At 39.4% G+C, this 25,026-nt stretch overlaps 2 protein-coding genes across 3 annotated transcripts in view; both read left to right on the top strand.

Annotated features, from left to right (window-relative positions):
* The first annotated feature begins 63 nt into the window (after positions 1–63).
* LOC129054818 (zinc finger protein 25-like) lies at positions 64–23,957 on the top strand. 2 transcript variants are annotated; one of them, XM_063716119.1, is made up of 3 exons: positions 64–161; positions 3,755–3,912; positions 20,697–23,957. In XM_063716119.1, exon 3 carries the CDS (start codon positions 21,978–21,980, stop codon positions 22,464–22,466), a length of 489 nt encoding a protein of 162 aa, XP_063572189.1. In that variant the 5' UTR covers positions 64–161; positions 3,755–3,912; positions 20,697–21,977; the 3' UTR covers positions 22,467–23,957. The 2 variants fall into 2 exon arrangements, with proteins under 2 accessions (XP_063572189.1, XP_063572188.1); XM_063716118.1 differs by having other exon boundaries at positions 94–168.
* LOC134760231 (uncharacterized) overlaps positions 23,764–25,026 on the top strand; it is a 19,358-nt gene continuing 18,095 nt past the window's right edge. The window contains exon 1 of the mRNA XM_063716327.1: positions 23,764–24,113. The gene's annotated coding sequence lies outside the window, so the exon portion shown is untranslated. The remainder of the gene's footprint in view (positions 24,114–25,026) is intronic.

The following is a 25,026-nucleotide window of genomic DNA, read 5'->3' as shown; positions in this document are numbered from 1 at the left end:
TGGCTTTCAATGACGTCACCAGCACAGGACGGCGGGAAGGGCTCTTTGCGCATGCGCCATCCCGCCCACGCCCGCCATCTTCCGCTAGAGAATTCCGGCTCCTGCCGCAATGGAGAGGGTGCTCTGGAAGCTCTGGGGTTGGAGTCTCTTCGTCCCTGCAGGTCGGTGGTAGGATGAAACAGGAGACAGCGGGCTTGGAGGCACCATAGGGAGGCGGGGCTGACGTGCCACAGTTGGTGGGAGCAGAGGCGTGGGCACATCTCAGGGGGGCGGGGCCTGATGCGCAGGTGCGGCCCGCGGACCCAGGCTGGGGCTGAAAGGGCGGCGCTGCTGGGAGGGCGGGCGTGGGATCCCGGTACTGAAGCCAGTTCCAGAGACGCTGGAGCGGGTGGACGAAGCCAGTGGCGCGGGGACGGGGTCTGCAGGCCACCCGAGCCTGGGAGGTCTGCGGGGAGGCTGCGCTCCCGCACTGCATGAACCTTGTGCGGCGTTCCATGCACGCCCTTGTAAGGTCAGCATAGGGAAGTTCTAGGGAGATGCCCCTCATTCCCAGAAGAGGAGTATGAAGCGCGTGCACACCGACCGTCCTACTACTTGGCGAGTGTATTAGTAGGGTTTCCCGGTGTCTTTTCAGCAAGTGAAGATTCTGCTTGTGTCCCCTTCCTACGCATCCCATCCCGGCTTTAGTTTATAGGAGTTTATACAAGATCTGGTTTCTAGGGAAGTTGGGGGTCCCAGATGATGGTCCTGTTTTCTTTGTAATAAAGTAGGTGTTACAAAGTTTGGAGGAGGGCGCCTTTTAGGAATCCCACCTAAAAGAACACCTCTTTGGACTAACCCTCTCACTGGTACTTCAAAGCAGAGGAAGTGTCACAGGTGAAGATTCCAGTTTGTATGACCTAAGCAGTTATTTTCCCACTCCCCGGAATGGCCCAGATTTGGTTGATAAGACCTTATCCAATAGCTCTCAAACACTGGGTGGTAGCGGAAGGTTTGGACCAACATTCAGAAGGAAGAGGGGAGTTTGGCTGCGAATGACAGGCAGGGGCCAAAGAGATGTTACTTATTGGAGAGGACTTAATAGTGTGGCCTTCGGTGGAAAAATATCCTGTTATACCTGAGAGGATCTGTCTCGAGTACTCTGTAAAGACACTTTCATTCCTTCAATCTTTTCTCATTGTTTCCAGTGGCTGAACTTTCTTAAAAGTAGCCTAGGCCAAGGCAGGAGGATCACCTGAGGTCAGGAGTTCGACACCAGCCTGGCCAACATATAGTGAAACCTTGTCTCTACTAAAAAATACAAAAATTAGCTGGGCGTGGTGGTGCACACCTGTATAGTCCCAGCTACTTGGGAAACGGAAGCAAGAGAATGACTTGTACTGGGGAGGCGGAGGTTGTAGTGAGCCGAGATTGTGCCACCCTAGTCTAGCCTGGGCAACAGAGAGAGACTCTGTTTCTCAAAAAAAAAAAAAAAAAAAAAGGCCTGTCATGAAATTCAGCTTCCAGTGATATGCCGAAGCTCCCTCTATCCTGGTAGCTCTTCCTGGTAGTTCAGTAAGGGTTAGCCAAACTATTTCTACCTTATGAGAAACATGAAAAAAATCTGGCTTTGAGGAGCTGTGACTTGCCAGGGTCACATGATATACAGATGTTATGCATCCTGACTTTTTGGCTAGTGTTACTCATTTTGCCCCAATTAAGTCAAAAGTTTTTTTTTTTTTTTTTTTTTAGATTTTTGCTGACACTGAAGTCAACTAAGAACAAACATTGCTTTAAAGTACTTCCTCAGCCCCTCCCTGCCTGTTCACCCCTCCCACTGGAAAAAATAATAATAAAGTACATTCCCTTGCCGGGTGTAGTATCTCACAGCTATAATCATAGCACTTTGGGAGGCCAGACAGGAGGATCGCTTGCGCCCAGGAGTTTGAGACTGTCCTTGGCCACATAGGGAGACCCTATGTGTTCACAAAAAAAAAAAAAAAAAATTTAGCTGGTTGTGGTGGCATCCACTTGTGGCCCCAACTACTTGGGGGGCTGAGGTGGGAAGATCACTTGAGCCCAGGAGGGCGAAGTTACAGTGAGCTGTGGTTGTGCCACTGCACTCCAGCCTGGGTGACAGAATGAGACTCTGTCTCAAAACCAACCAACCAACCGATCAACCAAGCAGAAACATTTCCGTAACCATCTCTTTTCCTTTTTATCCCCAACTCTTTCTTTGAATTATGTGACCTCGCGGACAAATAACACAAGTGTTTCCTGCTCAGTGTCAGTAATCTGTTCTTGGAAATTATAAATTCTGTAGGAAAACAATAGTATATTTTACATACTTAAAAAGGGAAGATTAGACAGTGTCTCACTTCTATTCCAACCAGTATCTTAAAATGTAAGTAAAATACAGTACAATGCTCACTTTGTAAGAGATCCTTTTTGTGTATTTTTTTAAAAGTCAACAGACATTTTTATGATGTAAAGAACCTTAAAACACAATTTACTAATATGCAAAGAGTTGCTTTTTATGATTTAGCACCAGCAGTCTCACTGATTTCCATCAAGTTGGCATTTATTGTGATTTGCAAAACTTCTACATGAGGTTGTGATGTTCTAGTGATTGTATTTGACAAGTAATTTCACATTATCTCCTTCACATGATTTTCTTAAAAACATTGAGTTCTGGTGGCTTAGGTGTATCAGTTACTGTTTTCTGTGTAAAGAACCAACGAAACTCAATGGCTTAAAAAGAAGTGACCGCTTTATTTGATAGAAGTTCTGTTGATTCACATTTTGGCGTGTGTTCTCCTGGGCATTTCCTTTGCTAATATTGTCTGGATCACAAATGAGGCTTTAGTCATCTGGTGCCTCCACTCATATGTCTGGTGGTTCATGCTGACACTTGTCCAAGAAGGCAAGCACCAGTGGGCAAGTACTTTTCCAACATATATTTTCATCATATTTTCTATGTCCCATTGGCCAAAGCAAGTCAAATGGCAGAGCCCCATTCATTATGAGAGCACACTCTATGAGGTCTTAGATACAGGGAGACTTGTCACTAGGAAACATTACTAAAACAGTATATCCCAAGAAATATACAATATGTACATCTTTCCCCCTATATAATTGTGGGCAAAAAATGTTGGGTTGCAAGATGCATTCTTTCAATGATGCTTAGGTATATAAAAAATGCATCCTTTCAATGATGCGTAGGTATATAAAAGATGCATCCTTTCAGTGATGAGTAGGTATATAAAATGCATCCTTTCAGTGATGCTTAGGTATATAAAACATACATCCTTTCAATGATGCGTAGATATATAAAAGATGCATCCTTTCAATGATGCCTAGGTATATAAAAGATGCATCCTTTCAATGATGCATAGATATATAAAACATGAATCCTTTCAATGATGCGAAGGTATAAAAGCAAGATGTATTCTAGTGGAAACACCTATATGGAATCGTGTAGAATCTCCATATTAGTAGTGAAATAGATAATGCAGCTGAATTATATTTCTACAATATTAATTTCATTGAAGACTAAATGTATATTTCTTTAGTTTAAATTATTACATTGTTTCTTTGGATAAATTAATTGTCTCTTAATCAGTAGGTAATACATGTTTTCATTAATCCCAAAATAAATTGTATGTATCTCTACTAATTAACGTTCTTGTGGGTACATCTTCAGTGGGATATTTGTTGTCCTTTACTGAGGCATGAATGACTATTCTGTCACAGGGAGGTTTTGTTGTTGTTTTAGTCTTTTCCAGCTATTGTGTAGAGCGTTTTGGGCAAGAGAATCTAGGACCAAGACACATCGGTTCTCTGCTTAACCCACTCCATTCGATTGTTCTCCCAGCTATGCTTCCAGAGTGCTCTGTGCATTTCCACAATCAACAAACGATGAATAAATCTCTGGTGAGTCATTTGTTTATATATTCCTCACTTTGTTTTACATTGTATTTTTTGCCTTTATGGAGTCCACCCACGGATTAAAATGAAAAAATAGAAATAAGTAAAATTCAGGTTAAAGGAAATGCACATAAATCAAATAATGCTGGCATGTAGACATATGCAGGTTATAAGCCATGGAACTTGAGTACAAATGTGTCTCTGGTCTTTCTGATGCTGCAACAAAAAGGCAGTTACATTTGTTGCATGATTGGAATGGAACCTGTAAGGAGTGCATGCTGCATTCTTGTGGGAAAGGAAGACTTGCTGTCACCAAAGTCTGGAACACTGACTGCATTGGTCACAGAGATGATGTAGTGAAAAGTTTTTTTACTACCAACCTGGAAATAAACACTTTTAGCATTTTGCAGTAGAAACAGTCACTTAGTGCTAAAGCATAACTCCCGTAATGAGGTTTTTCTGGAGTTGCTAAAACAGTGCGGTCCCAGACGGCTTTTGGAAGGCCCTACTTGATTCATGGCTAAAACTTAGAACATCTGGAGGATTGAGTTGACCACAGGTCCTTAACTAACCCCCCATACGTTTCTGTCAATTCATCTGTACATGAAGAATTTGTAGCAGATTGTTCACAATTGTATTTTCTGACAAATATTTCCACTGCTCACTTGCATTTTCATTCAGTGTAGTCTTAATTGGTTTATTCTAATGCTCACCATTAACCTAAATTATATGCAACCCCAATGGCTGTTCTGTAGTCTGCCTTACTTGAATCTTGTGCTGTACAGTAATCCCCCTTATCCACAGTTTTGCTTTCTGTGGTTTCAGTTCCCCGTAGTCAACTGCAGACAGAAAAGACAATAAGATATTTTGAATATCTTAAATATTTTGATATTTTGAATATGTTGAATACAGTAGAATAAGATATTTTGAGAGACCACATTCCTATAACTTTTAGTATAGTATGTTGTAATAATTGTTCCATTTTATTGTTGTTAATATCATGCTGTGCCTGATTTATAAATTAAACTGTCAAGGGTATGTATATATAAGAAAAAACATAGTGTATATAAGGTTTGGTACTATAAACAGTTTCAGGGATCTGCTAGGGGACCTGGAATGTATCCCCCATGGATAAGGGGGGATTCCTGCATTTCAAATTATTGTTCATTATCTTCTCCTGGAAATTCTTCTGTGTTAGTTTCTATCATGATCTCACTGATGCTGCTTGTCTTTTTTTCCTGAATTCTTCTCCTTCTCCTTTACATAGCTTATCCAATTGTTTCATCCAATTCCCCATCCATCCCACTGTGCAGTTCTTTTTTTGTTGTTGGTTGTTCGTTTTTTACCAGTTCTGCTCTCTGTGGTGTAGCAGTTGTGTTTCTCTCCAGCATGGACTTCTCCGGACTTTAGACCAGGGATCCCCAACCCCCAGGCCATGGACCGGTCCTGTCTGTGGCCTGTGAGGAACTGGGCTGCACGGCAGGAGATGAGTGGCAGGCAAGCAAGCATTACTGCCTGCACTCTGCCTCCTCTCAGATGAATGACAGCATTAAATTCTCATAGGAGCAGGAACCCTATTGTGAACTATGCATGTGAGGGATCTAGGTTGCCTGCTCCTTATGAGAATCTAATGCCTGATTAATAGCTTCATCCCAAAACCATCCCCCTCACACCCTGGTATATGGAAAAATTGTCTTTCACAAAACCTGGTGCCAAAAAGGTTGGGGATCACTGCTCTAGACCACAGGTTCAACTCTCCATTGAATGATTCTTTGTAGCTATCCGGAAGGCACCTCAAGCTTAACAAATCCAAAATAAAATTACATCCTTCTCTCTTCCTTTACACACGGTATTAGATTAGAGACTAATTAGCTTCTACCTCTCAATAAGAGGAATAGTGAGAATCTGTAGCAGTCTTTAATAAAACACAGTTTTCCCTCGGGCTACAAATTATTTACATTCCTTCCACATGCAAAATATACCTACCTGTAGAGATAAGTATTCACCCATGGAACCGTCACCACAAACAGTGCGATAAACAACCTTTGCCTCCACGAGTTTCTCCCCCTGCTCCCTGCCCCTTTTGGGATACAACCATTTGACATATGATATATTCTCTGTATAAGTCTGTTCTCCCATTGCTATAAAAAACTACCTGGGACTGGGTAATTTATAAAGAAAAGAGGTTTAATTGACTCACAGTTCCACAGGCTGTACAGGAAGCATGGCTGGGGAGGCCTCAGGAAACTTACAGTTATGGTGTAAGATGAAGGGGAAGCAGGCACGTCCTATGTGTCTGGAGCAGGAGGAAGTGGGTGGTGAAGGGGAAGGTGGTGTACATTTTTAACAACCAGACCTCATGAAAATTTACTAACACGAGAACAGCAAGGGGCAAGTCTGCCCCCTGATCCAGTCACCTCCCACCAGGCCCCTCCTCCAGCCAGCCTTGAGGCTTACAATTTGACATGAGATTTGGGCAAGTAAACAAATCGAAACAATACCATCCTCTTAACACATTTTTAAGTATGCAATTCCGTATTAACTATATGCTTTGATCTGTAGATTCGATATTTTGAACTTACTCATTGCATAACTAAAACTTATACCCTGTGACCAATACTTCCCCAGTTACCCTTCCCCATCAGCCCTTGGTAACCATGATTCAGCTCTAGGCTTTCGTAAGTTTAACTGTTTTACATTTTTATATACGTGGAGTTCCACAGGCTGTACAGGAAGCATGGCTTCATTTGTGCTGGAACAACAACATGCTTCAGACTTGGAAATTAATAAAGAACAGAAATTTATTCTTAACAGTTCTGAAGGCTGGGAAGTCCAAGATCAAGGCACCATCATCTGGTGCCTGGTGAGAGACTTCTTCCTGCATCCTTACATGGTGGAAGGCAAAAGAGTGGCAGAGAATGAATGCACTCCATGTCCATTCGAGAGGGAAGAGCCCTCACCTCATCACTCCCCTGAGGCCTCACCTTCTAATATTATCACCTTGGTGATTAGATTTCAACATAGGAATTTGAGGGGAATACATACATGTAGACTATTGCAGATGGGATTATGTAATACTTTGTTCCTGTTTGGCTTATGTCTTAGCACAATATCTTTCTGGTATGTGCATGTTTTTGCAGATGGCAAGGTTTTCTTCCTTTTTAAGGCTGAGTAATATTGCATGTATAGACCACATTTTCTTTATGCATTCATTATTATTGAGAGTTCTTATTACAAATGGGGAAGTGGTTTTTAATATTCATTTAATTTTTATTATTAAAAACGTTTTTAGATGGTTAGATTCTTTTTAAAAATAAATATACTTTATTAAGGCAGTTTTAATTTCACAGCAGAATTAAGAAGTACATAGATTTCCCATATACCCTGATCCACATATATATGTAGCCTTCACCCTTTTCAACTCCTCCCCCCACCATAGTAGTACCTTTGTTAAAATGAGGAACCAACATTGAGACATCATAGTTGTCCAAAGGCCATAGTTTACATTAGGGTTTACTCTTGTGGTTTTACATGCTATGGGTTTGAGTAAATGTATAATGACATGTATCCAGCCTTATAGTACCTCACAGAACACTTTGTTCTAAAAGTCATCCCTGCTCTTCCTGTTTATTACATATCATCCCCTTAACCCTGCAAACCATCTCCATCATTTTGCAGAATGTTACATAGTTGCAGTTGTATAGTAAGCAGCCTTTTCAGACTGCCTTCTTTTACTTAGTAATATGCATTTAAGTTTCCTCATCTTTTGAGGACAAGATAGCCCATTTCTTTTTAGTGCTGAATTATGTTCCATTGTGTGTACCATAGTTTATCCATTCACTTACTGAAGGGCATCTTGGTTGCTTCCAAATTCTAGTTATTTTGAATAAAGCTGCTATAAATCCCTGTTTACAGGTTTTTATGCTAGCATTTATTTTCACCTCCTTTGGGTAAATACCAAGGAGTGCAGTTGCTGGATCATATGGTAAGAATATGTTTACTTTTGTAAGAACAACCAAATTGTCCTCCAACTGAGTGACTGTACCATTTTGCATTTCCACAATCTGAATGAGACTTCTGGTTGCTGTGCATTCTCACTGTCAATTGTTGTCAGTGCTCCCAATTTTGGCCATTCTACTAGGTATGTAGCGGTATCTCATTATTTTAATATGTTATCTTAATGTTACACAAGATAATGCATTATTTTATATATTTATTTCCTATATGTTTCTCATCATTGGTGAGGTATCTGTTAAGGTCTTTGGTCTATTTTATTAGGTGGTTTTCTTACTGTAGAGTTTTAAGAGTTTTTGGAATGTTTTGCATAACAGTCTCTATATCAGATGTGAGTTTTAAGAGTTTTTGGAATGTTTTGCATAACAGTCTCTTTATCAGATGTGAGTTTTAAGAGTTTTTGGAATGTTTTGTGTAACAGTTTCTTTATCAGATGTGAGTTTTAAGAGTTTTTGGAGTGTTTTGTGAAAGTCTCTTTATCAGATGTGAGTTTTAAGACTCTTTGGAGTGTTTTGCATAACAGTCTCTTTATCAGATGTGAATTTTAAGAGTCTTTGGAGTGTTTTGCATAACAGTCTCTTTATCAGATATTTTGTAGAACAGTCTCTTTATCAGATGTTTTGTGTAATGGTCTCTTTATCAGATGTTTTGTTTAAAAGTCTCTTTCTCAGATGTTTTGTAGAACAGTCTATTTCTCAGATGTTTTGTGTAACAGTCTCTTTATCAGATGTTTTGTGTAATGGCCTCTTTCTCAGATGTTTTTTTAAAAGTCTCTTTCTCAGATGTTTTGTAGAACAGTCTATTTCTCAGATGTTTTGTGTAACAGTCTCTTTATCAGATGTTTTGTGTAATGGTCTCTTTCTCAGATGTTTTGTGTAATGGTCTCTTTCTCAGATGTTTTGTGTAACGGTCTCTTTCTCAGATGTTTTGTGTAACAGTCTCTTTCTCAGATGTTTTGTGTAACAGTCTCTTTCTCAGATGTTTTGTGTAACAGTCTCTTTCTCAGATGTTTTGTAGAACAGTCTCTTTCTAAGAAGTTTTGTGTAACAGTCTCTTTATCAGATGTTTTGTGTAACGGTCTCTTTATCAGATGTTTTGTGTAACAGTCTCTTTATCAGATGTTTTGTATAACAGTCTCTTTCTCAGATGTTTTGTGTAAGTCTCTTTATCAGATGTTTGGTATTAACAGTCTCTCAGATGTTTTGTGTAACAGTCTCTCAGATGTTTTGTGTAACAGTCTCTTTCTCAGATGTTTTGTAGAACAGTCTCTTTCTCAGATGATTTGTGTAACAGTCTCTATCAGATGTTTTGTATAACAGTCTCTTTCTCAGATGTTTTGAGTAACAGTCTCTTTATCAGACGTTTTGTAGAACAGTCTCTTTCTCAGATGTTTTGTGTAACAGTCTATCCGATGTTTTGTAGAACATTCTCTTTCTCAGATGTGTCTTTTGCAGATATTTCCTCCAAATCTGTGGCTTTTCTTCTCATTTTTGTGACATTGGCTTTTGCAGAACAGAAGTTTTCAATTTTAATGAAGTCTTGTTTATGAATCATTTTAAAATGGATCTTGACATTGTTATTATATCTAAAAAGTCATTTCCTCTCCCAGGATTGTCTAGGTTTTTTCCTTTGTTATTTTCTAGTTTTATACTTTTGTATTTTACATTGAAGTCTATGATCCATTTTGAGTTAATTTTTGTGATGGCATAAGAGCTATGTCTAGATTCTGGTTTCTTGTTTTTTTAAATGTAGATTTCTAGCTGTCCCCATGCCATTTGTTGAAAACAGCAACTTTGCTTTATTGTATCAGTTTGGTGTATTTAGGTGGGTGTATTTCTGGGCTCTTTATCCTGTTCCATTGTTATGTTTGCCTACTTTTGGGTAATACCACAGCATTTTGATTAATGAATAAGGCTTAAAGTTAGGTAGTGTTAGTTTTCCAACTTTGTGCTTCAGTAATTGACTATTCTTGGTCTTCTGCTTCTCCATGTGAACTTTAGAATCAGGTTTACTTTTATTTTATTTATTAAGGTTTTATAGTATTCCTCATATAGATCCTGTTACATTTGTTAAATTTATACATAAGTATTTCATCTTTTGGGTGCTAAATATAAGTAGTACTGTGTTTTCATAGCAAATTGCACTTGGTTGTTGCTGGTGCATTAGAAAGTGATTGACTTTCTCTTTTAACCTTGTATTCTGTAATCTTGCTTTTCAGTTCCAGGAGGGTTTTTTTTTTTTTTCGGTTTGGTCTTTTTTCTTTTTTCTTTTTTTTTTTTAATTTTTTAGATTTTCTGTATAGACAATCCTGTCATCTGTGAACAAAGTTTTATTTATTCCTTCCCAAGCTGTATGCCTTTAATTGTGTTTTCTTGCCTAATTGCTTTAGCTAGTATTTTCAGTATGATATTGAAAGGGGTGATGAGAGAGTACATCCTTTTCTTCCTCCTGATATTGTGGAAAAGCTTTGAGTTTCTCATTATTAAGTATGATGTTCCCTGTAGTTTTCTGCAGATATTCTTTATTAATTTCAGGAAGTTCCCCTCTTAGCTTGATCATGTGATTTTTCCTTTTCAGTCTCTTGGTGTAATGAATTACATTAATTGATTTGCAAATGTTGAACCAGCCTGGTATCTCCAGAATAAATCCCACTTGGCGATGGTGTATGATTCTTTCTATATATTGTTGGATTTGATGTGCTAGTGTTTTTGAGGATTTTTGTATATATTTTCATGGGAGATCATGGTCTGTGATTTTCTATTTTGAAATGTCATTGGAATAATGCTGGCCTCACATAATGAACTAGGAAGTATTTCAACAGCCTCTATCCTCTGAAATAGATTATGGGAAATGGGTATAATTTCTTCCTGAAATATTTGGTCAATTTACCAGTGAATATATCTGGGTCAGGTACTTCTGTTTTGAAGGTTATTAAAATAATAGGTTATTCGGATTGTGTGTTTCTTCTTGTGTGAGTTTCAGTAAATTGTGTCTGTCAAGGAAGCAATCCATTTGAACTAGATGATCAGATGTGTGCACAGAATTGTTCATAGTATTTCCTTATTATCTGTTTAATGTCCACAGGATGTGTGGTGGTAAACCCTCTTTCATTTCTGATATTATTAGTTTCTGTCTTTTTTTTCTTAGCCTGGCTATAGGGTTTTTAATTTTATTGACCTTTTAAAAGAACCAGCTTTGTCTTTAATAATATTCTCTTGATTTTTCTGTTTTCAATTTCATTGATTTCTGCAATAATTTATTTTCTTCTTACTTTGAGTTTAATCTGCTCATTTTTTCCTTTATTTTATATCATAATTATTTTCTAACATATGCATTTGATGCTATAAATTTTCTTCTAAGCCATGCTTTTGCTGTATTCTACAAATTCTGATAAGTTGTGTTTTTATTTTCATTTTTAGTGAAAATACTTATTAGGCCAGGCGTGGCTCACACTTGTAATCTCAGCCAGGGAGGCTGAGATTTGGGAGGCCAAGGCAGGAGGATTACTTGAGGTCAGGAGTTTGAGACCAGCTTGAGCAGCTATAGCAAGACCCTGTCTCTACAAGAAAATTTTAAAAAGTTAGCAGGGAGACATGTCCCTGTATTTTCAGCCACTTGTGAGGCTGAGGTGAGAGGATTGCTTAAGCCCAGGAGTTCAAGCCTGCAGTGAGCTTTGATCATGCCACTGCACTCCAGCCGTGGTGACAGTGAGACCCTGTCTCTAAAAATATATATAAATAATAAAATAAAATATTAATTTCTCTTGAGATTTCTTCTTTGATCCATTCATTATTTAGAAGAGGTTCTTTTATTTTACTGTATTTAGAGATTTTCCACTTCTCTGTCTATTGCTAATTTTAAGTTTGATTTCATTGTGGTCTAAGAGTGCAAATGGCAAGATTTGTTATTTTAAATTGGTTAAAGGGTATTTTATGGTCCACAATGTGATATATCTTGGTGATTATTGAGCCTGAAAAGAATGTATATTTTACTGTGGTTGGATGAAGTCTATAAATAGAATTGTATTTGTAAGAATTAAAGAAAGAGGAGAGAAACATGAAAGGTGTCTTGCCAGTTAAGACAGATTTATTTTAGAGAAAACAAACCTGAGAGACGCCTTCTGGACAAGTGAGGTCAGAGGCACACTCTCTTACAGACTAAGAGTTTTTAAGGATTCAGGGTGGGAGAGTTGATTAAGCCTTGGACTGCTTCTGTGTCTGTGTTGCACTTATCTGGGAGGGAGAGTTGTGTGTCTGTCCCCATACATCTTTCTGCAGCTGCAGGCATGTCCCCTGAGTCTGCTTTTAGCTTTTCTATCTTAGTGCACCTGCAGGGAAAGGAATGTGCTTACTAAGGCCCACATTTTACTGGGCCTATTGTATGAGGGTGAAGTTTGGCAGTTAAACTTTACCCAAGAGACTTTCCCCCCACCTCTGTCTGGGCCCGAGCTGTCTTATCGGTGTTTTACTGTCTGCTCTTTCTGGCTGCTTGTAGTTAGAAGAGAAGTGATTTCCTTGAAATTCATGAGGCTAAGAAGGGAGCTGGAACTTAAAGTGGTAGTGATTGTCTGAGGTGATGGGTGCTTCTGCTCTGTCAGTATCCAGTTGATGTATATTGATATTGAATTCAACTATATTGTTACTAATTTCTGCCTGCTAGATCTGTTTCTGATGGAGGGTGCTGATGTCTCAAATTGTGACAGTGGATCCATCTATTTCTCCTTCTAGTTCTGTTTTTGCCTCATGTCGTTTGACAATCTGTTGTCAGGTGCATGGACATTAAGGATCGTCATCTTTTTGGAGGGTTAACTGCTATGTCATGATGAAGTACCATTCTTTATCCATGATAACTTTCTTTCTTTGAAGTCTACTTTGTGTGAAATGTAGTTACTCTTTTTTATTTTGAGACTGAATTTCACTCTTGTTGCCCAGGCTGGAGTGCAATGGTGCAATCTCAGCTCACTGCAACCTCTGCCTCCTGGGTTCAAGCGATTCTCCTGCCTCACCCTCCCAAGTAGTTGGGATTACAGGTGCCTGTCACCATGTCCAGATAATTTTTGTACTTTTTTTTTTTAATACAGATGGGGTTTCACCATGTTGGCCAGGCAGGTTTCGAACTCCTGACCTCAAGTGATCCACCCACCTCAGCCTCCCAAAGTTCTGGGATTACAGGCATGAGCCACCACACCTGGCCACTCCTGCTTTCTTTTGATTATTGTTAGCATTGTATATTTTTCTCTATTTACTTTTAATTAATGTGTGGTTTTATATTTAAAATTGGCTTCTTGTAGACAACATATAGTTGGGTCTTGTATTTTGATCCACTCTGACAATCTGTTTTAATTGGTGCATTTAGACCATTGACATTCAAAGTGATTATTGATATAGTTGAATTAATATCTGCCATATTTGTTATTGTTATTATTCCCATATTGTTTTGTCTTCCACTCTTTCTGCCTTTTGTGATGTTAACTGAGCATTTTATGATTCCATTTTCTCTTCTTTCTTAGCATGTATTTTCTTTATAGCTGTATATTTTTAAACTTTTTATACTAGTTGCCCTAGGGTTTCAATATGCACTTACAAGTCCAGTTTCAAATAATACTATACCACTTCACAAATAGTGTGACTGTCTTCTAACATAATTTTTCTCTTCCATCTTCCTGTCCCTTGTGTCGCTGTCATCATTCATTTCAACTATATATAAGCACACATAATCATGCATGTGTATGTAATTGTATATATTTGTACACAATAATATGTAGATTGGTTAAGATACCCCCATTTATTGTTTCTTTACTGCTCTTCCTTTATGTAGATCCAGGTATATGACCTGTATCTTTTTCTTCTCTCTAAATCATTTTTAATAGTATGAAGATGATAATTTTAAAAATTGGTTTGATTGATACTTAGTGCATACAATATATTAGGCATGATTCTAAGCCATTGTACATACATATTTAATGGACATGATACATAAGAGTTTAAAATTAGGGACCCAGAGATTCATTAGTAGTGACAGATTGACATGTTTTAAATCCTATTTGGTAACTGTAAAACTATCATACAAATTTACTATTTAGGTTTACAATAAATGAACATACCATTGTTAGAAATTTTATTAGAAAGTTGGACTAACTGGGCTTGAAGATAAATGGGTAGCACAATTGAACAGTAAGCAGAGGATACACATTATTAGCAAATGACAGACAAAAATATTTTAGAAGAAAAAATACTAGGACTAAAAAATGCGACTGACTTTGTAACAGCAAAAATACAGCAGATCACATTTTGGGGCACTGTGATATACTAACAGAGGCTATCATTTAATGTGTAATGACAGTCCATTGTGCTCCTCATTACACCAAATAACTTTTTGAACTAATAAACTAATTAAGTAACATTTCAGGATATTGTATCAATGTACCAAAAGTACCACTTGCATTTCTGTACCCTAACAATATATCTGACAAAAATCCTGAAATAAATCCATTTAACAAATGTCAAAGTATTTAGGAATAAATATAACCAAGAAAGTGAAGGATCTTTACATCAAAAACTGTAAAATATTAATGAAAGCAATTATAGGAGACACAAATAAAACAAAAATATGTTGTGTTCTTGAAAAAGGTTTGTTTAAACATCCATACTGCCCAAAGTGATATACAGTTTCAAATCAGTCTCTATCAAAATTTCAACAGCATATTTCACAAAAATAGAAAAAAATTCTCGTTTAGAATCATGAAAGAGTAAAGCAATTTTGAGTAAAAAGGCAAAGCTGGAGGCGTTATACTTCCTGATTTTAAACTACCTACCAAAGCTGTAGTCATCAAAACAGAATGATACTAGCATAAAAATAGACACATAGACCAATGGAACAGAATAGAGAGGTCAGAAATATATCAGTCAACCCGGCCTGAGTGAACTAATTTTCAACAAATACATACAAATACACACAAGAAAACAAACCCTTCAGTAAATCTGGTTATCTACCTGCAAAAAATTGGACCCATATTTTACACCATACACAAAAGTAAATTGAAAATGAATTATGGCAAGATATTAAAACAACCTAAATGTCCATAGAAATATAAGTGAATATAGAAAATGTTATATAGTTGCACACTGTAGGTCATGTCTTCAATCCCAACACTTTGGGAGGCTGAGGCAGAAAGACTGCCTTAGGCCAGGAGTTCAAGACCAGCCTGGGTAACACAGTGAGACCTCATGTCTACAAAACAACAACCAAAATATTAGCTGGGATAGTGGTACACTTCTGTAGTCCTAGCTTCCCAGGAGGCTGAAGAGGGAGGATTTACTTGAGCCCATGAGGTTACAGTGGTCTATGATTTTGCCACTATACTCCATCCTGAGTGACAGAGTGAGATCCAGCAGCAGGATGGTCTGGGTGGCCCTTTTCTCTGGGGTGAGTTTGGTGCTGGAAGTGTCTCTACTTAAACGAAAGGATTACCATGTGTGTACTTGAGAGCAGCATGAGACCTATAAGGCAGACATCACTCAGTTTTGGAAAACACAGTAGGAACAGCTAGGTTCCAAACTTTTCCGTGTGTGAGCTCATTTTTCTAGATAACTTTGGCCTGGTTGATTGTGTGGTCTCAGTGTTTGTCATCAAAACAGGTATCTCCCAATAGTCCAACCATGGCAATCACTTGAATTTGTATCTTCCAAATCTTGCAGTAAAATTAGAGGTCAGGCTTCCAAATAATGATTTTGGACGACAAAAACTTGTAGACCATAGCCAAAGTGGGCTGTAGTCCCATCAATAGGGCTTATTCTTTTCATGAGCTCTTCTTCCTTTTGAACTGTGAACTTCACAAGTGTTGCTCTTTTTTTTTCCTTCTATTTTAGGTGGGACATGATGGCTAGAGTGGGTTGGAGTTGGGTGTTTCCCTTCACCTAGGTCGTTGAAGCTGTCAATAGCACACCAGGCTAGGCTCTGGTTAAGTAGTTTCTCTGAAGGCAGGCCTGGCTCTGGTGAAGTAGTCTCTACCCAGGGCAGGCCTTGGCTCTGATGAAGTAGTCTCTCCTGAGGGCAGGCCTGGGCTCTGGTGAAGTAATCTCTCCCGAGGGCAGGCCTGAGCTCTGGTGAAGTAGTCTCTCCCCAGGGCAGGCCTGGGCTCTGGTAAAGTAGTCTCTCCCCAGGGCAGGCCTGGTAAGAAACAATGCAGTGCTCTTTCGTATTTCAGAATGATTTGCCTTTTCCGCTCCTGCCTGCACGTGGAAGCAGGAGGGCAGGTGGAAGCAGGAGGGGAGTTACCTCCAATATTTACTGTAGGAGCCTGTTTAAGCTCCTAGAGGTAAATTTCACAATACTGTGGAGTTACCCCTATGACTGGGTCCTCCCAGAGTTTTTAACTTTTGGAGTTGTTCACACTGAACCTCTCACAATTTGTCAGTTACAATTCAGAATTTCCTACTCCTGCACTGGTTCCCATGGTGGTTTTTGCTAGTGAATCTCTGTTCTTCTTTTTCCCTGTCTATATCTCGAATCCTGGGGCAGTGGATTGTCCTGTGTTCTCCCTCCCTTACAGATCCAAGAAGAGTTGCTAATTTTTCCGTTTCTTCTGCTTTTCGTTTGTTGTTAAGATGGAATGATGACTTTCAAGCTTCTTACATGCAGAAATGGAAACCTGGAATGTGGTTCTAAAAGTACCTTGTGTATGTCTATGTGCAAAATTGAATTTTTCTTTATAGAACTATGAATATGATTACATTAGTATACTTATTAACACTGAGCTTTATTTGTAGAATAGTCTTAGAAAGTTTCTCTTGGTCAGTGTTTCTGTAGATTCTGCATTTGTTACTTTTTTCTTTCAATCTCTTAAACTGTGATGACTACAAGTACCTTACAAATTCTGATACTTTCCACATATTTATCTTCTGCTTAGATATCTTTTCTGAACTTGAATTGTATACCCAGTTGCTAGTTGGACATCCCCACGTACGGTACCTCAGATGTTTCCAATATGATCTAAGTCTGTGTCACTTCTGGTAATCATATTTTTAATTTTCTAAATTTGCAGTACCAGTACCTCACTAGACATGATTCTGCATCATCTGGAAGTGAAACTCCCCACTTTACCCTCTGCACAGCAAATTAGCACCAAATTCTTTTTCTTTTCCCCTTTTCCTTTTTAAGGGTTACTTCCCTGTTCTGTATTCTTACTGCTCTGTGATAGGATGAATGTGATCATCTATCACTCTATTTTCTTCCCCTCTGAGTCTCCCCAAAGTCCTTACCCATTCTCCCTCTGGGTGACTGTTAAAATGCATATTTGGTTACGTAACATACTTGTTCTTACAGGTATGTATTACACACATTATACTCACAAATGAGTGTAAATTTTACACAGATTTACACATTATTTATACCAGGTGGTTAGGGAAATAGGAGTGTTCATCCTAGGGTGGACACAAGCAGTCATTGGGCATGAGGAAGGAAATGTTCAGATGCTTGTGTACATTATTTTAATTTATAAATAATTTAAAAATAAGGTTTGGAGTTAGGTCAGATATTTACATGCAGACTCACTCCATAATCAGTTCCTTCAGTGTTGTGTTCTCTCTCATCACAGCCCAGTGTCATTCACCTAGACAGGGTGCTGGGTGCAGTTCCGTTAATGTGGTATGTGTTCTTCCTGTCCTTACGACTAGGCTCCGGTGTTGCCTCATAGTCATGAGAACACACGGTTCACATGGAAGTACTAAGCATCTTTGGTTTTTCAATGAAGTGCAACCTTCTAATACAATATAGAACTATATTTTCTCTTTTCTTACTACAGTCAACATTAAACTTATGTCTCTACTAGTTCATCTACCATATTGTTCCAGGTATGTATTTATAATTTTTTTCATCATACCAGATTACAGCAGAATTTTATTCCTACTTTTATCTTTCACAATAAGGATGATTCTACATCTACAAGGTAAACTCTGTAATCTATTTTATTAACAAAACATTATAGTGGCAGGATACTTCTACTGTGCTTGTCCTTTCTCCATATAGAGTACAGAGAAGCTACAGTTTATGTAAGATACACATAAGAGACATGCAGCTACAGAAGAATGAACTCTGACATTCCTATTCTTGTGATCCTGGGCTGATGACTTGAGGAGAAATGTGCTATTACAGGGGTTGGGGTCCTTTGAGGAGGTAGCCATGCACTTCACCTGGGAGGAGTGACAGGACCTGGATGATGCTCAGAGGACCCTGTACAGGGACATGATGCTGGAGACCTACAGCAGCCTGGTATCATTGAGTGAGTGAAGCTTCCCAGTAACCCCCAGAAGCAACACTTACTTCCACGTTGGTAAATATAGGAAGCATTTATAAGGTTTCTTTTTTTTTATTGAGATGGAGTCTCACTCCATCGCCCAGGCTGGAGTGCAGTGGCATGATCTCAGCTCACTGCAAGCTCCGCCTCCTGGGTTCATGCCGTTCTCCTGCCTCAGCCTCCAGAGTAGCTGGGACTACAGTTGTCCACCACCACACCCAGCTAATTTTTTGTATTTTTAGTAGAGACGGGGTTTGACTGTGTTAGCCAGGATGGTCTCGATCTCCTGATCTCATGATCCACCCACCTCGGCCTCCCAAAGTGCTGGGATTACAGGTGTGAACCACCATGCCCAGCCCCACATTTATAAGGTTTAATGCTATTCCATGTGAAGAATGTGTCAACCCTCTCTAACAAAAGATTCAAATAGGCTCCTTCATTATCCAGCTTCTGAAACCGAGCTGTTATCATTCTGAAAAGGACCTTACTTTGCAGTTTGGCTAAGTCCTCCATTATTTCCCATTACCAGGCCATTGCATTACCAAACCTGAGGTGATCTTCAAGTTGGAGCAAGGAGCAGAGCCATGGTTAGGAGAAGAATGGGTGAATCAGTGTCTCTCAGGTTGGTCACTGCATCCTGGGCAGGGAAGCCAGGAAGAGCAAAGCCCAGCAGATATCTGCATTGTTGACTTGTTTTCACCAGTTTTTCTCCCAGGTCCCATACCTGAAGACAGCTGGTCTTTGTGCATCAAACATGTGAATTATATCATCTCCAAGGAGGGCTTTCATGCATATATCCCTGAATTTTATTTTGCTGAATATTTAAAAATATTTCCTCAATCTAGTCCCTACCTTGCTCTTCTTAGACATTTTTCTTTGCTGTTCATTTTCTCAGTTGTCTTCTTTTCCTGCATTTTCATGGACTGCTTTTTTCCCCCAGACATTTATTCATACATCTATTTATTCTTTCAACACATCTTAATTGAGGAGCTTGTAAGCCGTGGTAACTTTATACTTGCATTTATAAGAGCAATGGTCAAAATAATGTCTTTTTCATAAAGTGTACATTGTGATAAGAGAAAAACAAAATAATATATGTTAAGTAGTTGTAAAAGAACCATGTGGAATATTTAACCAGAGTGAGAAAAAAAGATATAATTTAGGAAAGATGTTAAGACAATGCAGTGTCAGAGGCATTGTTAACTTTGGCATAGCTCCAGTTCAATTTCACTCTTTTCCAATTATGGCACATAGTAGGTGAATATAAATATATATGTAAGAGTGGACATCACAATTGGAGATACCAACTTAAAAATTGGTAAGTCACAGCTGGTGTTTAGAATCATAATTATAGAGGAGGTCACCTAGGGAGTTGAACAAAAAATAAGAGCAATCTAAGAGTGAGGCTTTTTTTATAATGACACCAGAAATCCTTACAGTGAGGAAGACCCAGCATAAGAGCATGGAACAGGATAGGCCTGGACTTTGGAAGAGAACCAGGAGGTTCTGGATTCCAAAGCCTATTGAAGCAAAGGTTTGATGTTGAAGGGCTGAGATTTCTGTTTGGCAGTAGACAGTGAGAAGTGTACAAGAGACCCCATTTTTCTCTGAAACTAGGAGACAGCTGAAACTTGAACACACAAAATAAAAGCCTTCAGAGGCATTGAATTATGAAGCAGGGATGGATGTGCCAGGAATTTGGGGGGAGAATATCAGGGCTGTTCATCTCGGAAGGAACCCATAAATGACTTTTCAAAGATGGTGAACACCACCCGAGTTCCAGAACTGAATCCTTAGGACCAGCAGGGAGGGGATGCCCACAGTGGTGGAGTGGCACTTCTTGTACCTATTACAGTTCTGAGAAGTGAAGCAAGTCAGTTTAAATTAGAAATTTGAAAGAAGCAGTCTTCATGTAGTTTGGAGGAGAGACTTTGTATTTGAAAAATGCCCAGATGCCTATAGACATTCCCAGGGAAGCATGAAAACTAAAGAAACACTGGTATAAAATCTGGTCCTGAAGACACGTGGCCATCATGGGCACCTGCAGGTAGCTGATCCAGGAATACCTTATCATCTTCAAGGCAGAATGAGAAAAATAGCAGCACAAGATACCTCCTGTTGTTACAAGAATGAAATGGAGAAAAACAATAGAGAAAACAGTTGGCAGGTGATAAGCACTTAGGTGAAAATTACAACTAGGTGTAGGTGAATATTTTTTACCAAATATATTTGATGAAACAAAAAACAGTGAAAGACATGATTTCACATTAGAAAATCTATTAATGTAATTTCTTATATTAAGTTAGTAGGAACAGCCATGTGCTTATAAAACCAGTACTGATTATTGATTTTTAAAGAACCTTATGCCACTAGGAGAGAAAGTAACTTCATTGAGTCTTTACATAAGCATTCCATAACAAATGCTTACGTGTGGTTCATGGATTTTTGTTTTGCTTTGTTTTGTTTTGTTTTTTCATTTCAGATGTCCAGACAGTTGACATAATTGAAAGAAGCCAGGAAGTTCATCAGAGACATATATGGCAGGTTGCAATCACCAACAGCAAAACATCAACTGAGGAAACAGTTGAATTAGCAAAAATACTTAATTTGAGCTTAAACCGTATTCCAAATATGATGGTAAATAATGCAAGCTATTCAGGAATGAGGGCTGAGGAGTTAAATGTAAGTCAGAACATATTTATCTCTATTGAGCCTTATGAAATGCAGGCAGGAGGAAAACTTGATGATTGAAGTATAACTGGGAAATCTCTCATGTGTCATGAGTATCTTAGTCACCATAACAAGATTCATATGGGACAGCAGCTTTTTGAATATAGTGGACAAGGAAAGCTTTCAGCACTGAGGCAGAGAAGGTTCATGGTAGAGAGACTGCATGTACTTATAATGAATATGGGAAATCCTGTGATAAGTCAGCACTCTCTTCCCAGAAGATAAATGTTGAATGTAATGTATGTGGGAAAATGTTCAGTAAAAAGTCTAAACTTACCAAACATCAGAAAATACACACAGGAGACAAACCCTATAAATGTATACAATGTGAGAAATCCTTCATTAGGAAATCATACCTTGCAAATCATCAGAGAACACATACACAGGAGAAACCCTTTGCATGTACCAAATGTGAGAAATCCTTCTGTCAGAAGTCAAATCTAATTGTTCATCAGAGAATCCACACAGGGGAAAAGCCCTATGAGTGTCATGAATGTGGGGAAACCTTCTGCCAAATGTTAGCCATTATTTATCATCACCGAATACACACAAGAGAAAAACCCTATAAATGTATGGAATTTGGGAAAACCTTCTACCAGAGGTCAGCCCTCAATGTACATCAGAGAATTCACACAGGAGAGAAACCATGTAAGTGTAATGAATGTAGGGAAACTTTTTTCAGAAGTCAGTCCTCACTGTACATCAGAGAATTCACACAGGTGAGAAACCATATGAATGTAAAGAATGTAGGAAAACTTTCTACCATAAGTCAGCCCTCACGGTACATCAGAGAACTCACACAGATGAGAACCCATATGAATGTAAAGAATGCAGGAAAACTTCTGCTCAGAAGTCAAAACTTTCTGTATATCAGAGAACTCACACAGGGGAAAAACCCTATGAATGTAATGAATGTGGAAAAACATTTTGCCTGAATTCAATTCTCATTATACATCAAAGAACTCACTCAGGTGAGAAACCATATGAATGTAATAAATGTGGAAAAACCTTTAGCCAGAAGTCAAATCTCAGGATGCATCAGGGTACTCACACAGGGGAAAAACCCTATGAGTGTAATGAATGTGGGAAAACCTTCTACCAGAAGGCAGTACTCACTAAACATCAGAGGACTCACACAGGGGAAAAACCCTATGAGTGTAATGAATGTGGGAGAACTTTTAGCCAGAAGTCAAACCTGAGGATGTATCAGAGTACTCACACAGGGGAGAAACCCTACAAATGTAGTGAATGTGGAAAATCCTTCTACCAGAAGACAGTGCTCACTACGCATCAGAGAACTCACACAGGAGAAAAACCCTATGTTTGTAACGAATGTGGAAAAACCTTTCATCAGAGGGCAAACTACAGCAGGCATCAGAAAACTCACATGGGACAGAAGCCTTATAAATGTAATGGATGTAGGGAAACCTTCTTCCTGTACCTGAAAGAATTCACACAGGGAAGAAATCCCATGAATGTAATGAATGTGGGAAAACATTCTACCAGAAGTAATCCCTCATGATACATGAAAGAATACACACAGGGGAGAAACCATATCAGTGTAAAGAATGTGGGAAAAGCTTTTGCCAGAAGTCAACCCTCAGTAGACGTGAGAGAACTCACACAGGTGAGAAACCATATGAATGCAAAGAGTGTAGGCAAGCTTTCTACCAGAAGTCAGCGCTCACTGTACATTACAGAACTCACTCAGGTGAAGAGGCCTGTTAACATACTGAAGGTGTGAAAAGCCTTATTAGCAAATGAAATCCTACAGCCTATCAGTGGATGCATACAGGAAATAAACCCTGTGCATGTAACCAGTGTGAGAAATCCTTCAGTTACAAGTCAAGCCTTACTGTCCATCAGAGAAATCACACAAGGAAAGCCCTATGACTGTATGAGTGTTGGAAACAGCTTTTAGTAGAAGTCAGACTTCAGGAGGCATCAAGAAATTCATACAAGGGAGAAAGCTTAAGAGTATAATGAATGTGGGCTGGGTGCAGTGGCTCACGCCTGTAATCCCAGCTCTTTGGGAGGCCAAGGCGGTTGGATCATGAGGTCAGGAGATCGAGACCATCCTGGCTAAGATGGTGAAACCGTGTCTCTAATAAAAATACAAAAAAATTAGCTGGGCATGGTGGTGGGTGCCTGTAGCCCCTGCTACTCAGGAGGCTGAGGCAGGAGAATGGCATGAATCTGGGAGGCGGAGATTGCAGTGAGCCAAGATCATGCCACTGCGCTCCAGTGACAAAGTGAGTCTCCAATCTCAAAAAAAAAAAAGAGTGTAATGAGTGTGCAAAATCCTTTTGTCTGAGGTAACACCTCAGCAGGTATTAGGGAATTCACACAAGAGAGAAATCCTGTGTGTCAGAGACTGGCTGTGTGTTCTACAAAATTCACCCTTTTATCTGTTGGACACACAGACTGCATTTCTCAGCCTCCTGTTATTGTGGGTGCATTATATAACAGCTCTGTAGTAGAATATGTATGCAAGTAGCCAGGCACAGTAGCTCACGACTGTAATCCCAGCACTTTGGGAGGCTGAGGTGGGCACATCACGAGGTCAGGAGTTTGAGACCAGCCTGACCAACATCGTGAAACCCTGTTTCTACTAAAAGATATAAAAATAAATAGCCAGTCATGGTGGTGTGCACCTGTAATCCCAGCTACTCTGGAGGCTGACGCGGGAGAATGGTGTGAACCCAGGAGGCAGAGGTTGCAGTGAGCTGAAATCGTCCCATTGCACTCCAGCCTGGGTGACAGAGCAACACTCCATCTCAAAAAAAAAAAAAAAAAAAAAGCATGTGAGTGATGATCCTTACGGGCCTGGCTCTCACACAGAGTGACATAAAGCCTTCCACATTTTCTCAGATCCTGTGGTACCGAAGTACTGATGACCCCTATGATGGCCTTGAGAGACATAGGTGGGAAAAGGTGACTGCTTTAAGACTGAAGGAATTACATACACCTACTATGTCCCAACAAAAATTAAAAATAAAAACATTGAACTGATTGTCTATCCTTGGCTTACTCCTTTAGGACATGTGTTAATCCATGGCAAGTGGCGCACACAAGTGTGGCAGCGTTTTTTCCGAGTACAGTAGTTTAATGGGGAAGAACAGTATTGAAGAACATGTCAAAAACAGAAACAGACACCTGCTGAGGCAAGGTAACATATACAGGATCTTGACGAATAGGATTTTGCAGTGGTGGAGTGACACACCTCAATTCCAAATGCAGCATGGTGAAATGGGAATGTTTAACAAGGGAGGGGGTTTAGGGTCACTCAGGGTTACGGCTTAGAATCCAAAGATAGGTTTATGATTGTTATGGTGAGAATTAGGGTTACTATCAGTGTGAGGGTTAGGATTAGGGTATGATGTTGGGGTTGGGGACAGCATTAGCATAAGGGTTTAGGGGTTGTGATTAGGATTAGAATTAGGGTTAGGGGTTATGGATTAGGATATGTCAGCTTTGGGATTTGGGTTGTGGTTACATTTTAAGGTTAGGGGGTTAGGATTTGAGGGGTAGGGTTAATGTTTGGGGTTAGCATTAGTGGTTATGGTGAGGGGTTGCAGTCAGATTAAGGTCAGGGTTTAGGGTTTGGGCTAGGGTTATGGGCTACCATTAGTGGGTTTGTGTTATGGTAAGGGTTAGGGGTTAGGGTTAAGGTTTAGAATTAGGATGAGGGTTAGTGGGTTAGGGATGTGGGTTCAGGTTCAGGTTATGGATAGGGGTTAGGGTTAAGGTTTAGGGTTGGGGGTTGGAGTTAGGGTTAGGGTTATGGTTTAGGGGTTAGAGTTAGGGTTAATGCTAGGGTTAGGGTTGGGGTTAGGTGTTAGGTTCAGGGCTGGTTCTGGGGTCAGGGTCATGGTTAGGGGTAAGGGTTAGGTATAGAGTTGGGTTAGGGTTAAGGGTAGGGTTAGGGTTAAGGGTTAAGTTTAGGGGTTAGGGTAGGGTTAGGGGTTGGGTTTGGCATTGGGGTTGGGGTTAGGGTTAGGGTAGGGTTAGGGTTTGGGGGTTAGAGGTTAGAGGGTTAGGATTAGGGGTTAGTGGTTTGGGTTAGGGGTTGGCGGTAGGGT

This window comes from Pongo abelii, chromosome 16, assembly GCF_028885655.2.
Source record: "Pongo abelii isolate AG06213 chromosome 16, NHGRI_mPonAbe1-v2.0_pri, whole genome shotgun sequence".
Classification (NCBI taxonomy): domain Eukaryota; kingdom Metazoa; phylum Chordata; class Mammalia; order Primates; family Hominidae; genus Pongo; species Pongo abelii.
The sequence above is the reverse complement of the archived record's forward strand: the minus strand, read 5'-3'. Positions and strand labels throughout refer to the sequence as shown.